We start from the raw sequence: 17,156 nt of genomic DNA, 5'->3' as shown, positions 1-17,156 counted from the left end.
ATCCATTCACGTTTAAGGTAATTATTGATATGTATGTTCCTATTACCATTTTCTTAATTGTTTTGGGTTTGGTTTTGTAGGTCCTTTTCTTCTCTTGTGTTTCCCACTTAGAGAAGTTCCTTTAGCATTTGTTGTAGAGCTGGTTTGGTGGTGCCGAATTCTCTTAGCTTCTGCTTGTCTGTAAAGCTTTTGATTTCTCTATCGAATCTGAATGAGATCCTTGCTGGGTAGAGTAATCTTGGTTTTAGGTTCCACCCTTTCATCACTTTAAATATGTCATGCCACTCCCTTCTGGCTGGTAGAGTTTCTGTTGAGAAATGAGCTGTTAACCTATGGGAGTTCCCTTGTATGTTATTTGTCATTTTTTTTTGTTGCGGCTTTCAATAATTTTTCTTTGTCTTTACTTTTTGCCAATTTGATTACTATCTGTCTCAGCATGTTTCTCCTAGGGTTTACGCTGCCTCGGACTCTCTGCACCTCCTGGACTTGGGTGGCTATTTCCTTTCCCATGTTAGGGAATTTTTCGACTATAATCTCTGCAAATATTTTCTCGGGTCCTTTCTCTCTCTCTTCTCCTTCTGGGACCCCTATAATGCGAATGTTGTTGCATTTAATGTTGTCCCAGAGGTCTCTTAGGCTGTCTTCATTTCTTTTCAGTCTTTGTTCTGTTCTGCAGCAGTGAATTCCACCATTCTCTCTTACAGGTCACTTATCCATTCTTCTGCCTCAGTTATTCTGCTACTGATTTCTTCTAGTGCAGTTTTCATTTCAGCTATTGTATTGTTCATCTCTGTTTGTTTGTTCTTTAATTCTTCTGCATCATCTTCACTATCATTATTCTGAATTCTTTTTTGGAAGGTTGCCTATCTCCACTTCATTTAGTTGTTTTTCTGGGGTTTTATCTTGTTCCTTCATCTGGTACATAGCCCTCTGGCTTTTCATCTTGTCTATCTTTCTGTGAAATTGGTTTTTGTTCCACAGGCTGCAGGATTGTAGTTCTTCTTGCTTCTGCTCAAAGAGGTCATTTATAATTTAATACCATGCTGAGAGAAAAACGTATGTTTCCCCATGTTGTAAAAAATTAATTTTGTACAAACTATCAACCCTAGTTGGCTTGATGCTGTAATAAAAGAACTCTCTTTGTGAAATTAAGAATTCTAACTTAATATGAATAATTAGTACTAATATGAATAAATTAGTACTAATATCCACTCTATTAACTAATGTCTCCATGCTTAATATTTAGTTTTATTCAGGTCAGTTAGTGAAAACACACATCGCCTCTCAAAATGTATTATTCATTATATAATGTTCAAAAGGAATAGTAATTTAACATTATAACAACAGTCATGGGAACAGCATACCTATTTGGCTTAAAAATATCTAACATCAATCCTATGAGCAGTCATATTTTAGAAAGACCATTAGGACACCCTTCCAAGGAAAAGGAATTGAAAATAGGAGGAACTAATCATCTCTTGACTATAGGAAAAGATGATAGGTTTAAATGTTCTGTTTTTTAGTTAGCGAAATGTGAAAAGAGGGAGCTGACGTTTCAGTTCCCTAGTCTCCCTTCTCTACAGTATGGATTGAAACCAGAGAGTAAGAGGGCTGACAAAGTACTTTTGGTGGAAAGCAGGGTCCCCTGGGCTTGTGAATTAGTACAGGGTTACCACAAAATTGAGGCTCTTAAAACGATTCACATGAACTGGGACCTCTAAGCCGGACCTGAACTCCATATGTGAAAACACATTGCATATTCTTACTTTGAAAAAAGTTTAGAGGAAAAAGATGGTGATAAGTGAGTGACTGTGTAACGGCAGTGTTAACATTCTAAAAAGATTTTAGAATACAGATATAGAACACAGTGCCTGATATAGAATATGCTCTCAATAAATCGTGGTCAAACTGAAGGAAAATATTATATTACCTCAAAATATTTTAAATGTGTTAGATACAGTCTAAAATAGTTACAAAGTTTAGTTTGCTGGATTCAGATTTAAGATCAAATTTTAAATCCTAAATCTTTCTAAGATCAAAAGTGGTGATTAAGCAGGGCAATCATATTTTAAAAGACAATTATTCTCTGTAATTTGCAAAGGTTCAAACTCTCCCAGCAAAGGAAAAAACTCATTCATTCATTTATTGACTGTTTAATAAATACATATTATTTGTTAGGCAGTAGGACTATAATAATGAACGGAAGTCTGCTGTGAAGGAACCCATTAGTATAAGAGAAAATACATTAACAAGTAATTACTAAACAATGTTAAGTATTAAGAAAAAAATGTCTTATAATTACACACAAAATATCAAAAAATCAAATTTAAAAAATGACTAAGTGAATGAGGGTGGAGGGGGGGAGAAGTAGAGGAGAAGGTGAGGGAAGTAATATATGAACTGAGTTTTAATGGATAAGTAGGAGTTAGCCAGACAGAGTTGGAGAGGGGTAAGGATAAAGACAGAAGGATTACAATATGAAAAGACATGGAAGGCAAAAATAAATATGGTGCATTCTGGAAAACATGAGTAGTTAGGTAGTGCAGGAGAAAGAGGGATTTGTAGGAGAAAAGAAAATGAAGATAAAAATATAGGATCAGAAAATAAAACTATATGATGAGGATTCATTGAATGATTTTAGACAAACAAGCAAAAATGAGATGGAAGTCTTTACAGTCTTTACATCTTAAAAAATGATCACTTTTTAAATTTTTTAGATTATTTTTCCTGTGCTAAAATGAATTGGCTGATAGGTGCTGAATCATGTTATAGTCTTAATTCAGTTTAATTCTTGCAGCAACCAAGTTTTTGAAATAAGGCTAGAATTTGACACTTCTAATGAATTCTATTTGATGGCAGTGCCTTAAGAATAGTTAATATCCAAACATTAAAATAACCCCATTAGAAAAAAAATTCACATATACTGCTGTTGGGAATGAAAACATTCACATATACTGTTGTATCTTTCTTGGAGAGGAATTTGGCAGTATCTAACAAAACTACACAGGCACTTATTCTGTGACCCAACAATCCCACCTCTAGGAAGTTACTCTGAAGAAATACCTCTAACAACACAAAAACATGCATGCACAAGGCTATTTATTTATTGAAAGATTGTTTTTAACTGCAAAATACTGTAAATAACCTACATGTCCATAACAAGAGGGTGATTGAATAAACTATGGTACATTCACATAGTTGGGTAAATACAGCTATGAAAAAGATGAGAAAGATCTCTATGAGCTTTTATGGAATGACTTCTAAGATATATTTAAGCAAAACAAACAAACAAACAAAAAACCCAAAAAACAAAAACAAAAAACTAAGTGCAAACAGAAACTACAGTGTGCTATATTTCATGTAACAAAGAAGGAGATATGAAAAAATATACATTCTGCTGGTAATCTGTGCTAAGAAAAATATACGAATGTGAGTCAGATTATCTACAGGGTAGGTGGGAAGAAACAAAGGAAGAAAGAAGCAGAGAGAGAAGAGGTCCTGGGACACTTCTGAGGAAATTTTTTTGTATAGTTCTTATGTTTAGAACCATGTAAATGTGTCACATTCTTAAAAAAAAACTGTACACAAATACTGAATTCTAGTTCATAAATATGTTTTTCTCAGCAAGTATTAGTTATCTATTATTGCATGACAAATTACTCCAAAACTTACTGAGTTAAAACAACAAACACTTATTATCTCATAGTTTCTACAGATCAGGAATCTAGGCATGGTTTTGCTAGGTGCCTCTTAATCAAGGTCTTTCACAAGGCTGCTAACAAAGTAGAGGCCAGGGCTGCAGTCATCTTATGTTTAAGGGAACATTTACTTCCGAGTTCATTTATGCTCATTCATGTAACTCTCAGGTCCTCACTGGCTACTGATTTGGGGACATCAGTTCTTGACATATGAGTCTCTCTTTAGGGCAACTCAAAGCATGGCAGCTTGCTTTCCCAAGAGTGAAGGCTCCAGGGACTTCCCTGGTGGTCCAGTGGTTAAGACTTCACCTTCCAATGCAAGGGGTGCAGGTTTGATCCCTGGTCAGGGAGCTAAGATCCCACATGCCTCGGGGCCAAAAAACCAAAACATAAAACAAAAGCAATATTGTAACAAATTCAATGAGAACTTTAAAAATGGTCCACCATCAAAAAATCTTAAAAAAAAAAAAGAATGGGGGCTCCAAGAGAAAGTGAGCAAGAGAGGGAAAATGAGACAGAAGTAATAGAACTTTTCTAATCTAGTTTTGGAAATGACATGTCATCACTTTTGCCATATTCTATTTGTTATAAGTTACTAGCTCCAGCCCCACAGTCAAAAAGAGAGGACTACATGAGATCATAAATACCAGTAGAAAGGGATCAAAGGGGAATATTTTATAGGACGTCTATCATAGTCTGTCTTCTAGCCCCTAATTCATGTCCCTCCCGCATACAAAATACACTCACCTTCTCCTAAGGGTGGTTTTGCAATTCTGAAACTATAGGTATTTTAGATTTGAGCAAATGAGTCATTTAATTGCAGATAATGAAAGCCAGGTCTTACTGCCAAGGAAAGAAGGAAGTTTAGATTTAACCTTGTGATGCTGGGTTGCAATCTGAGTTTTCCTTTCAGCCTCATGATTTTTAATACAAATATAGCTAGGTAGGTAGACAAATATAGAAGTGTGTGTGTGTGTGTGTGTGTGTATACACACACACACACATATATTTCTTAGGTCTGTTTGCTGAGAGGGCCCAGAAGATACCCAGTAGCACTGAGCACACCTAGTTCCCAGCTCTTGGTTTCTAAGTACTATTTCTAAGAAACCAGTCTTCAAGGAACCAGAACTCTCCGAAGAAACAGATGATTCCAGGCCTGAGACAGGCAAAAATACAAGATGAACTTGGAACGTGTGGTGCCAGAAAGTAAAGAAGTGCTAAAAAATTAATCAGGGCATGTCAAAAGAACAGAGGAGCCAAGATGAGGGAGCTCCTAATGGCCAAAACTGAGATAAATGGAGAAACAATTAATGATTTTAAAAGGATTATAGCCCATAGAATAAATATCCATAAATTATACTGATATAAACAAATAAATTACTAAGTGGAGAGGGAGCATTTCTTCCTTACACAGAATTCCAATTAATAAATGTAAGAGGGACTTCCCTGGTGGTCCAGTGGTTAAGAATCCATCTTGCAATGCAGGGTACGCCGGTTCGATCCCTGGTTGGGGAACTAAGATCCCACATGCTGCGAGGCAACTAAGCCCACACACCACAACTACTGAGCCCTGCGCCACAACTAGAAAGCCCACGTGCTGCAACTACAGAGCCCATACACTCTGGAGCCCAATCACCACAACTAGAGAGAAGCCTGTGCACTGCAACGAAGCGGCTGTGTGCCACAACTAAGACCCAATGCAGCCAAAAAGAAAGAAAATAATAAATAATTAAAAAAAAATTTTTTTTAATGTAGAAGAAATGATGGGAATAGAAAAATCACCATTTGGTAAACACGCGGTAAGTGCTGGAGGCAAGAATTAGCAATGAATGCTAAAAGTAGTGGGTGAAAGTACATTGAAAACACAAAATATGTACATAATCTCTTGTAAATATTTCCCAAGATATTAATTAAATTAAAAGGGAAAAATGGTAACTTTAAAGTGCGTACACTGGATCAACATCTTCTTAACCAAGTGATCAAAGTCAATATCATCAGTAATGAGACAAGCTGATATCTTGATATAATGTATGAAAAAGACAACAGCATTATGAGGTATTCTTGTCAAAAAGAATTATGAAAAAATATCAGTTAATCCTACATCAAAGGACCTTCCATACCATACAAAATAACTGGACTGTACTTTTCAAAAGTGTAATAGTCATAAAAGACAAAGAAATACTAAGAAATTGCTCCAGATTAAAGAAACTAAGGAAACATGGTAAGTAAATGATAACTGAGATACTGGATTGGATCTGGATCAGAAAAAGGAGGTTAGGAGTATTCCAAATGTGGACATTTACATAACTATTTTAGAATCATCAAAGCTAGGAAATTCCTGTTGATAAAATATTATTAACTAATCTATAAAACCTATTTAAAATTTGCCAATTATCCTCCTAATGTCAAAGAAGAAAGGCACAGAAAAATTCAAGCTGAGTCAAAAAACGGATTTTCTAAATATAGTCCTGGGCTCCTTCTTCTGTCATATAAATTTAGTTTTTATTAACAAGCATAAGTCAATTTCATTATAATTTTAGTAATAAGGAAATTTTAAAATTCATTAAATAGAAAGTTTAAATATTAACTCATTACCTTTATATCATGGCACACTAGACAAATAATACTAAAATAGTCACAAATTTATAGTACAGTATCTAAAACATTCAAATAAAAACAGTAATTGAAATACTGAATAACACAGAAAGACATCTGCATAAAATATGATTATCTCCATAGCAATTCAAACCATTTCAAATTACAGGGTTTTTTTTTTTTTTTTAAACCAATGATGAGTTTGGGAATGATCTGAAAACCTTTCATCTTTAGAGAGGCAATGTAGCTTGGTAAGGGGAGGGAGATGAAGGGAGTAAGAAAGGAAGGGTATGTTGGTGTGAACTGGAAGAGAAAAGGAGAGAGTTAAGTAGAAAGGAAGGAAGAAACACACAAAGCTTATAGTTAAATAGCCTTTGGCTCTTTCCAAATCCTTCCCACAGCACATCTTTACAACATGCCACTGACATCAGAAGACTCCCTTGTGCTACAGTGAATCTCATTTTTTTCCAGGTGAGTAAAATATATCAGAAAGACCCAAAGGAGAAAGTTGAATCCAGGAGCTAAGCAGCAATCTTACAATGCCACAGCCCTATCTTAATTGAAATTTCATTATCCTTAGCAGAAAATACATCAGAATTTTATATGAGCACCGTATGTTTTAATTTTTTTGAAGGGGTTACGTATCTTCTCTGAAACATCATTTCCCACTTTCCTGGATTGATCTTATAACAACCTTAGATTTTTATCTGTATCATAGGCTCCTCTCACTTTGTTTGCTTATAGTAAAGAGAGAGAAATGGAAAGATCTATAACAAGAGTCTCAGGAAGGTGACTTCCATCTTTCCTTCGAAGAAACTAGGCACTTTTGTATAATTACAAGGGTAGAATTACCATTTTAGGTATAGCCCTATTCCCCACATTCATGTTGGAAACACCTTGATATGAGGAAAGAAAAGACCATCTCTTCTACTGTCAGAACATGGATCTGGTGACAGCCTGCCTCTCTGAAAATGTTTGGAAATCATGTATCCTAAGGAATTAGATTTAGCAAAAAGATGTAATAATTCAAAAAGGAATTCCCTGAGGATAAAATGTACAGACTTGAGAGAGAAAGGAAGTTTTTCCCATAATTAAAAATAATACCTTTATAAAGAACAGTAAGTCGCCTAACCAAAGAGAGACTATCTGGATGAAGATGTATGCATTCATAGCACTTATTATATTTGGTGCACATAATTTAAAGATTTACACAGATTTTCATAGTGAAACAACAAATGACATCTTTGTAGACACTGACAGACTACTTCAGATAAGACAGAGTTTACCAAAGGTTATTTACAATTAAAGCACTATTGCTGTTTTCCAATTATTAATTTTTATATTGTTATTTTAAAAAGAATCAATGGCTATTAGAAAGATTAAGGATTTAACAGTGTAAATAATAAATATCAATAAATGTCCCCCTCCTCTCCCAGCAAACTATGTAAAAGAAGAAAAAGTTAACCTAATCCATCTGCTTTAGTAAAAAGATGATCAGGGTTTACTTATAAGGAGACACAGCCATTACTCAGGTTTAGAAAACATGGATTCAAGTAATTAAAGCCAATTATACGTTTCTTTCAGAATGTCCTGATGCATCATGTAGCATTCCTGTTTTTGGCTATACATCACTATCCTAATATGATTTAAGAGCTACTCAGCCACAACAGAAACAACAACAAAAAAACTGCAGAAATTTGTATATTGCGTTGTAATTCATTCATTGATAAGATAGATATATTTTTTTTAAAGTTAAATCATCACTTAGGAAAGAGACAGTAATTTCAATTTTCCTAGTCTGCACTAGAGGTTTTTAACATACTGAATCCTCTGATCAATAGGTTTAAAATGGATTTCCCTGCAAGAAAATGTACAATGTGGGAATAATGCCAGCAGAAGGATGGATGAAACAGAGTAACACATAATCTTTATAAACAGAAATCATCTGTGAGATTCATACACTAGGTCTATGTGGGAGAGTTTTATCTAAAATGTAGCATCTTAATATGTATGAAATAATTAAACTGAATTCTTCTGCCCAATTTTCAAGCTGTATTTTACTGTTGCAACTCTATCTTAAAGCGCATTGTACCGGTAATGTGACGTTTCACTGTGGAATTAAGTGGTAACTCTTGACAAAGCAGTTATTATCATGAGATAATTGACCTTGTTTGAGAGTTTAGTATCCTGAAGCAAAGTTGAGTGTACTTAATCCTGGCAGGTTAATTATCTAGTCATTATGGAGCCTTGAAAAGTATTACTCTTAAGAACCATTTGCAAGATGACACTATTCAAAAAAAGTTCTTAATTTAATAAAAATGAAAAACAAGAATAATCAAGTTCTTTAGTCATGTACTGCTAGATTATGACTACAAAGCAGACTGCATTAGCGCAGGCATCAATGAATATAATTACCTGCATGTAGAATGTCCTTTTTAAGCTGAGTCTAGGTAACAAACGGTTGTCTAGGTAACAAATGGTTGTCACAGAAGGGAAATGCTTTAAACTTTGAAGATGTCAGAAACAAATTAAAAATACAATGTAACATTTAAATAATTTCTATATTATGGTAGTTTCAAAACTACCTTAACAAGGACAACCAATAAATTCAGATGTGTAGTTTAAAAGTATAAAATGCAATTTAACAGGTTACCAAGAATTTTTAATTGAGCCAACATAAAAATTTATCGCTATGCATTTCTGAATCTCAGTTAAAAGTAAGTCACACAAATCAAAATCAGAATGAGATGCTATATTACACCCCTTAGGATGGTTATTGCACAAAAAATGGAAAATAGCAAGTGTTAGTAAGGATGTAGAGAAATAGGAACCCTTGGGCATTGCTGGTGGGAACTGTAAAATGGTGTAGCTGCTGTGAAAAACAATTTGGTGGTTCCTCAAAAAGTTAAAAAGAGGATTATTACCATATGATCCAGCAATTCCAGTTCTATATACCCAAAAAACCTGAAAGCAGGGACTTGAACAGATACTTGTATACCAGCAGCAGCAGCAGCACTATTAACAAAAGTCAAAGGTAAAAACAAACTGAATATCCATCAATGGATGAATGGATAAACAAAGGGGAAACTCTGATACATGCTACAACATGGATGAACCTTGAAAACATTATCTTCAGTGAAATAAGCCAGATAGACAACTATTGTGTGATGCTACTCTTTGAGGTACCTAGAATAGGCAAATTCATAGAGAAAGCCAGTAAAATAGTGGTTATCAGGCACTGGGGGAAAAGGGGAATTAGCAGTTATTGTTGAATGGGTACAAAGCTACTGTTTTGGAAAGATAAAAAAGTTCTGTGAATAGACAGTGGTGATGGTTGCACAACACTGTCAGTGTACTTAAAGCCAATGAATTATACACTCAAAAACAGTAAATTTTGTCATGTATTTTTTACTGTGATAAAAGAAAGAAAAAAGGTAAATCACATCAGTTAATACTTTATACTTTGTTTTTATCATATTAATGGAGTATCGGTATTCCTGTGAATACTTCTATTTTGTTTCAGAATGAGCTCAACCAAATATTTTCAGATATTCCTTAGAGAAGAATACCCTTTTCCCTGGGCAAATCAAACAGAGAAAGAAACAGTAGGGGTGAAAGAAGAGAAAAAAAAATCTAGCTTGTAAGGCATTACAGTTGAGCCTGTTAACAATGAAAAGAATAACTATCTAAAATTAACGTTTGGGATTATATTATTCTAGAGTTCAGAACAAGGACTTGCTGATTTATAGTAAAATTGGTCAGTGTTACTGACTATTAGAACATCTGAGAAAAATGAATCCACAGTTTTTGTAAAAAACATTTTTAGGCTCTAAGAAAAAATTTAAAAGATCTTCTAGTATTTCTACACAAACCCTTCACTTTACATATGAGGAAATGGAAGGAACAGTGGTTAGCTAATAAATCAGCAAATTGATTAAATTTTAAAAATTTAGTTTAAAAAGTCTATAAATATTTTATTAATATATAATGATATATCATCTGCTAATATTTAAAGTAGGGTCAAGACTTTTAATGTGTGTATGCTGACTGATATTCTAGAGCCTTTCTTATAGAATCAGATCCATAATTCATGGTTTATGAATTTCACTTTTAGTTTCTTTAAAGGAGAGTCAAAACTTGAAGACTTCTATGGAGTACGCCTGAGTGCAGATATTTATAGTTTCTTCTTCCTTCAATCTTTAAACCTTTTCATGCCCACACCTAATTCAAGAACAACTTTTTAAAGCAATTTGTCTTTACTGAGTTTTGTACCCAAACTTAATTCATTAAACTAATTCTCATTCTATTTGCACTCTATTCTATTTTATCAGATTATATAATCATTAAAAGCAAATTTGTAGGAAGAGAAGTTGGTCTATCAGAGAACAGTCTAATAGCGTAATAGTTTTTCCTTATTCACTTGGCACTACTTATTATGTTTTATCAAGGCAATGGAGAGTGCATGTTATTCAAGCAAGCTATTTAAGTGAAACTTAAGAGAGGAATAATATCAATACTGCTAAGAACACCTTCAACACTACCTAACAAAAACTGAGCACAGTTGACCTTTGAACAACACCAGTTTGAACTGCACATGTCCACTTATATGCAGATTTTTTTCAACAGTAAATACTACAGAACTACAGGATCTGCCGTTGGTTGGAACCTCAGATGCAGTGGAACCATGAGTACAGGGAGCCGACTATAAATTATATGCAGAATTTTTATTGCCTTTAGAGGTGGCAACCCAACCCCCTGTGGTTTTCACAGGTCAACAGTACTTCTATGGACCACCAGGGAAGTCCCTCATTTCTTCATTTAACACTGGTTCTTTAGAGCTCTTTATATGAACAACTCTAATTTTCCCCATTTTTAAACTTATGTAAATGGAATCACACAGTACGTATTCTTTCAAAAAAGCTTTATAAGGTATAATTCATATATAATGATCTGCACAAATTAAAGTATCTAATTAGATAAGTTTTGACACATGCATAAAGTCCTGAAACTACAGCCACAATCAAGATAAGGAACACATTCATTACGTCCAAAAGTTTTGTTACGTCCATTTGTGATCACTGCCTCACAGCACAACTCCTTCCCAGGCAACCATGAATCTGCTTTCTGTTACTACAGTTTCAATTCTCTAGAATCTAATTTAAATGGAGTTACACAGAATGTACTTTTTGTCTGGCAGCTCATCTTTCACTCAGTATAAATATCCTGACATTCATCCATGTTGGTGCATGTATAAATACTTCATTTCTTTTATAGACTAGTATTCTAGCGTATGGATATACCACAGTTTGCTTATCCCGTCACCAGTTGATAGACGCTGAGTTGCTTCTAGACTTTGGATATTACAAATAAAAATTCCTACAAGCATGTGTGTATGTGTTTATATGTACATATACTTTCATTTCTCTTGTGGGGGGACAGCTAGGTCATATGGTGGGTTATATATAACTTTGTAAGAAACTGGAAAACTATTTTTCAAAGTAGTTGTACCATTTTGCATTCTCACCAGCAGTGTATGACAGTTCTAGCAGCTTGTGCAAATATCTCGTATGGTCATACTTTTTAATGTTGGACACCTGAATAGTTGTTGCATGTTGTATTGGCTGAAGTTTTGCTTTTCTGGATATGGATATTCAATTGCTATAGCATAATTTGTTAAAAAGACTATTATTTACAGAATTGCTACTGAAATTTTGTTAAAGAATTTGTACTATCTCCTCTGTTCCATGGATTTATTTGCCTATCTTTAGGCCAGTGCCACACTGTATTGACTACTGTAGCTTTATAAGTCCTGACACCATGTAGTGTAGGTCCTCTGATTTTTTTTTTTTCAAAGTTGGTTTGACTATTTTAGTCCGGTGTTTTTCCATATTAATTTTAGAATATGCTTGTTGACTTCTAGAAAATGAACAAACAAAAAACCTGTTGGAATTTTAAATTAAATTATGTTGAATCCAAAGACCAATTTGAGACCTGACATTTTTACAATAGAGTTAAATCCATGCATGCACATGCCCTCTCTCCATTTACTTAGTTCTTTAATTTTTCTCAACAGTGTTTTGTAGTGTTCAGTATACAGGTTTTGTATATCCTTTATTAGATTTATCCCGAAGTATATCTTTTCATAGTAATGGACGTCGTAATTTAAAATTTCAATTTCTGCATGTTTGCTGCTACTATATAGAAATGCAACTGGTTTTTGTGTTTATCTTGTATCCCACAACCTTGCTAAACTCATTTTTATTTGTAATAGCTCTTTGTAGATTTCAAAGGATTTTTCTACAAAGATGATCATGGTGTTTAGTAACCGAGACAGTTTTTCTTCTTCCTTTCTAATCTCGATGATTTTCATACCTTATTAGCACTGACTAGAACCTCCAGTACAATGCTGAATAAAAGTGGAAAGAGTGAACATCCTTGCTTTGTCCCTGATCTTAGAGGAAAGTATTCAGTTTTTAATCATTAAGTATGATATTAGCTGTACATTTTTTGTGGATGTCCTGTATTGGGTTGAAGAAGTTCCATTCTATTCTTAGTACTCTGAGGGCTTTTTATCAGGAATGGATGTTGGATTCTTTTTTTTTTTTTTAATTTATTTTATTTATTTATCTTTGGCTGTGTTGGGTCTTCGTTTCTGTGCGAGGGCTTTCTCCAGTTGCAGCGAGCGGGGGCCACTCTTCATAGCGGTGCACGGGCCTCTTACTGTCACAGCCTCTCCCGTTGCGGAGCACAGGCTCCAGACGCGCAGGCCCAGTAGTTGTGGCTCACGGGCTTAGTTGCTCCGCGGCATGTGGGATCTTCCCAGACCAGGGCTCGAACCCGTGTCCCCTGCATTGGCAGGCAGATTCTTAACCACTGTGCCACCAGGGAAGCCCTGGATGTTGGATTCTGACATAGGTTTTTTTCTGTGTCTATTAAGATGGTGATGTTTTTTATTTTTACAAAGGTGAATTATATTGATTGGTAAACCAACCCTACAGTCCTGGTCATGATGAATTATCCTATTATTAGATTGAATTTGCTAAAATCAGGGGGGGAAAATGTCAAAATCCAACATCCATTCCAGATAAAAAGCCCTCAGATTACTAAGAAGGGAATTTCTTTAACCCAATACAGGGCACTGTATGCATATTGGGATAATATTGCTAGGAAGGACAAAATGAGCCTCACTCTAGACTAATTTTGCCCCAATGGTGGTCCAAGTACTCTGAAGCTCATGAATTATGAGGTTCTCTACTCTAGCTAGTAGAATAAGAATGGTTACAGGCTCTCTGTGCACTCTGAAGATTGTTCCCTAGTACCTTCTCAGGTGGTTCTTTTCCCAGCCTTCATTAGTTTCCTCACAGCTGATCAGTACTCAGCTGAAAGACTTGGGTGGGACTCTGCAAATCTCCTGTGTTCTCTCTATGCAGCTCTTTCCTTTCGGGTACTATGAATTGCAAACTCCAGCTGGCTAGCTGTTAGATTTCCTGAACTTCCAGCTCCATCTCTTAAATTCAAAGAGACTGCCAAGCTCTATGTGGGTTCTCCTCTGCAATGGCCTAGACATTCTCTTCAAGTGGTAAGTTGGGTTAATCATAGGGCTCATCTCATTGATTTCTTGTCTTACAAGGATCACTCTCCTTCATTATCTGTGAAGAGATAGCCTTGGTGGACAAGTTCTTTTTTTTTTTTTTAAAATATACTTTCTGAGGTTATCAGAAAAGCTTTAAAGCATCATTAGTAGTACACAATCCCATGAAAAGGAAAGTGGCACTAGGCAGAAAATAAGAGCCAAGTGCGTTTGGTTTTAGCTAAGTGCTGACATTTTGAGAATTTATATTAAGCACAGTAGAATTGTTTTTTCTTTTTTTTTTCTTTTTTTTTTTGAGGGAGAAAGAGGGGGAGAAGGACAAAGCAATCCTGTATGTATTCCCTGAGAAATATATTTCACACTTCATTGCAATTTAGAAATGAAATGTCCCTTGTTTTCCTAGATAACCGAAGATAGTTTATTATTACTAGAGTATTCAAGGAGAACAATGAAATATGAGATTAAAGAGATAAAGCTCATAATAATATATTTGCTTTTTTATAATCAAATATGGTATCATTTTTATTTATCCTCATTAAATTTCATCACTTAACTGGTATTTCCAACTCTATTAAAATTGTTGAAAGTCTCATTTTGACATTCAACCTACTTGGTATCTATTAACGTGTTGCATTATTTACATTCTGTGCATTTGCTTTATCTACAAATACAGCTTTATCTGAATCACTGATAGTTTACTTGTGCAAACACTGAAGCATATCACTAGAAATCTATTAATTTATCGGAGGACTTTTTGAGACTGGTTCAGTAAACTATCAAATATATCTAATTGCCCTGTATCCAATATTTATTATTCTATAATCCATATTATGACGAATCATCTCAAATATATTATACATCTACTGTTTATTGGTCTGCCATAATAGGTACTACATATCTGTTGAATTCATATCAATAGCAATCCACACAAAAAAAGTGAAAAGTTATCCTGACATGACTTGTAGCCATGTAGTAGCTTGTAATTTTACTACTTCCTCTTCTAGGTAGGGAAATTTAATTTCTTTAATAATCTATACAGTACTAAGTTCTAGTCAAACTTTAACTTTACCGATTTGTAGAATCAATCTGTGGTAAAATATACATAAAGTGGTAATATTTTACCACTTTAACAATTTTAAGTGTTAAATTCACTGACATTAAATATATTCACAATGTTGTGCAATCATCACCACTATCCATTTCCAGAACTTTTTTTCATCCCAAATAGAAGCTTTGTACTCATTAAATAACTCCCAACTCTCCTTTCCCCCCAGTGCCTAGTAACCACTATTCTGCTGTCCTTCTTTATGAGTTTTTCTATTCCAGATACTTCATTTCAGAGGAATCCTTATTGGAAAACCCAATAGGTGTCTGCTTGTATCTGCCTTATTTCACTTAACATAATGTTTTCAAGATTCATTCATATTGTACCATATAGCAGAATTCATTCCTTTTAAAGGCTGAATAATATTCCATTGTATGTACATACCAGATTTTATTTATCTATTCATCTGTTGAAGAATATTTCGTTTGTTTCCAACTTGTGGCTATTGTGAATAATGCTGCTAAACATTGGTGTAAAGCATTTGAATCCCCGCTTTGAAGGTTTTTTTGTTATACTTAGAAGTGGAATTGCTGGATCATATGGTAATAATTCTCTTTTTAACTTTTTTTTTTTTTTTTTTTTTTTTTTTTTGCGGTACGCGGGCGTCTCACTGTTGTGGCCTCTCCTGTTGCGGAGCACAGGCCCCGGACGCGCAGGCTCAGTGGCCATGGCTCACGGGCACAGCCGCTCCGCGGCACGTGGGATCCTCCCGGACCGGGGCACGAACCTGTGTCTCCTGCATCGGCAGGCGGACTCTCAACCACTGCGCCACCAGGGAAGCCCTCTTTTTAACTTTTTGAATAATCACCGAATTGTTTTCCACAGCAGCTGCACCATTTTACATTCCCACCAGCTATGCATAAAAGTTCCCATTTCTCCACATCCTCGCCAGTAATTGTTATTCTCCATTTTTTTATTTTGAAAAAAGCCATCCTACTGGGTGTCAAGTAATATCTTACTTTGGTTTCATAAGCATTTCTCTAATGATTACTGATGGTGAGCATCTTTTCACATGCTTATTGGCCCTTTGTACTGATATATCTTCTTTGAAGAAATATTTATTTAAGTCCTTTGACCATTTTTAGATTAGGTTGTTTTCTTCTTGTTGAGATGTATTTGAGTTGTTAAGATATATATTCTGTATACTAATCCCTGAACCGATATATTATTTCCAAATATTTTCTACCATCCATGGGTTATCTTTTCACTTTCCTGATAGTGTCCTTTGATGCACAAAAGTTTTTAATTTTGATGAAGTCCCATTACTTTTTCTGTTGACTGTACTTTTGGAGTTTTTTTAAACAATGAAGACCATTTTGATATCATCAGCATTTTCTGCAAACCTAATTATTCTTGGGCCTGTATTCTTTTCTATTCTTCAATGTCTCTGCCAAACTTTTACCATTGTTCCCTGGTTCTATAAATGCTTTCCATCTTTTTTACATATGTTTTACAAATGTGAGCTCTTATTAAAGAGTTTTCTGTGTGCTCTCCAATGCTTTTTATTTTTGTTAAGGCTCCTCCTCATTTTCTTTTTAATTCAGGTCATTTCAGGCTGATGTTAAGGGCTAAGGATGAGGGCAAGGGTTGACTGATAAATGTGATGAAAATGTTTTTTATCTTGCTTGTGGTCACAGTCACATGACAGGTATGCATTTGCAAAAGCTCATAGAAATGTATAAGAAGGGTGAATTTTACTACATGTAAATTATAAACCTGAATAACCTAATCCTTTAAAAGACTAATTTTTTACTGTATAAGAAATTAGTATATTCTGAAGGAAATACTAAAAATACTGAGTTAGAGTGGTCCAAACTGAGGCAGTTTTACTTAATTCTAATGTACACAGTTTTCATTTATATATTTCTAAACATATACACAAAGAGAAACCAAAGCAACCAGGTACTTAAAAAAAAAATTACTCACCGTCTCATTTCCAAAGAGTATGTCAACATAAGGCATAACTTTCATCAATGATTCCTTGTAGAACTGACTAATAAATGGTGCAGACAGATTCAAAGTGAAAATTCTGTTGTTTTCAGAAGCATGGTGAGCCACTTTTAAAACTGACTCCGGGGAAACTGTGAGAAAAAAACCCTGGATAAAGAAAAAAAAGGAAGTGAAATTAGAAATGCTATCTCCACAGAGTCACTCTCAGTGAGAATAA

The 17,156-nt window shown here is 34.7% G+C and overlaps 1 protein-coding gene across 13 annotated transcripts in view; it reads right to left on the bottom strand.

Moving 5' to 3' along the window:
• The window catches only part of ADK (adenosine kinase), a 494,936-nt gene that overhangs the window by 135,225 nt on the left and 342,555 nt on the right, over positions 1-17,156 (bottom strand). For all 13 annotated transcript variants that reach the window (XR_002893073.3, XR_003677644.2, XM_024132043.2 and 10 more), the window contains one exon: positions 16,916-17,086. Coding sequence is in view for 11 of the 13 variants with exons in the window: in XM_024132043.2 (XP_023987811.1) it covers positions 16,916-17,086 (171 nt within the window). In the remaining 2 variants the exon portion in view is untranslated. The remainder of the gene's footprint in view (positions 1-16,915; positions 17,087-17,156) is intronic.

This window comes from Physeter macrocephalus, chromosome 20 (genome assembly GCF_002837175.3).
Source record: "Physeter macrocephalus isolate SW-GA chromosome 20, ASM283717v5, whole genome shotgun sequence".
In the NCBI taxonomy this organism is placed as follows: domain Eukaryota; kingdom Metazoa; phylum Chordata; class Mammalia; order Artiodactyla; family Physeteridae; genus Physeter; species Physeter macrocephalus.
The sequence above is the reverse complement of the archived record's forward strand: the minus strand, read 5'-3'. Positions and strand labels throughout refer to the sequence as shown.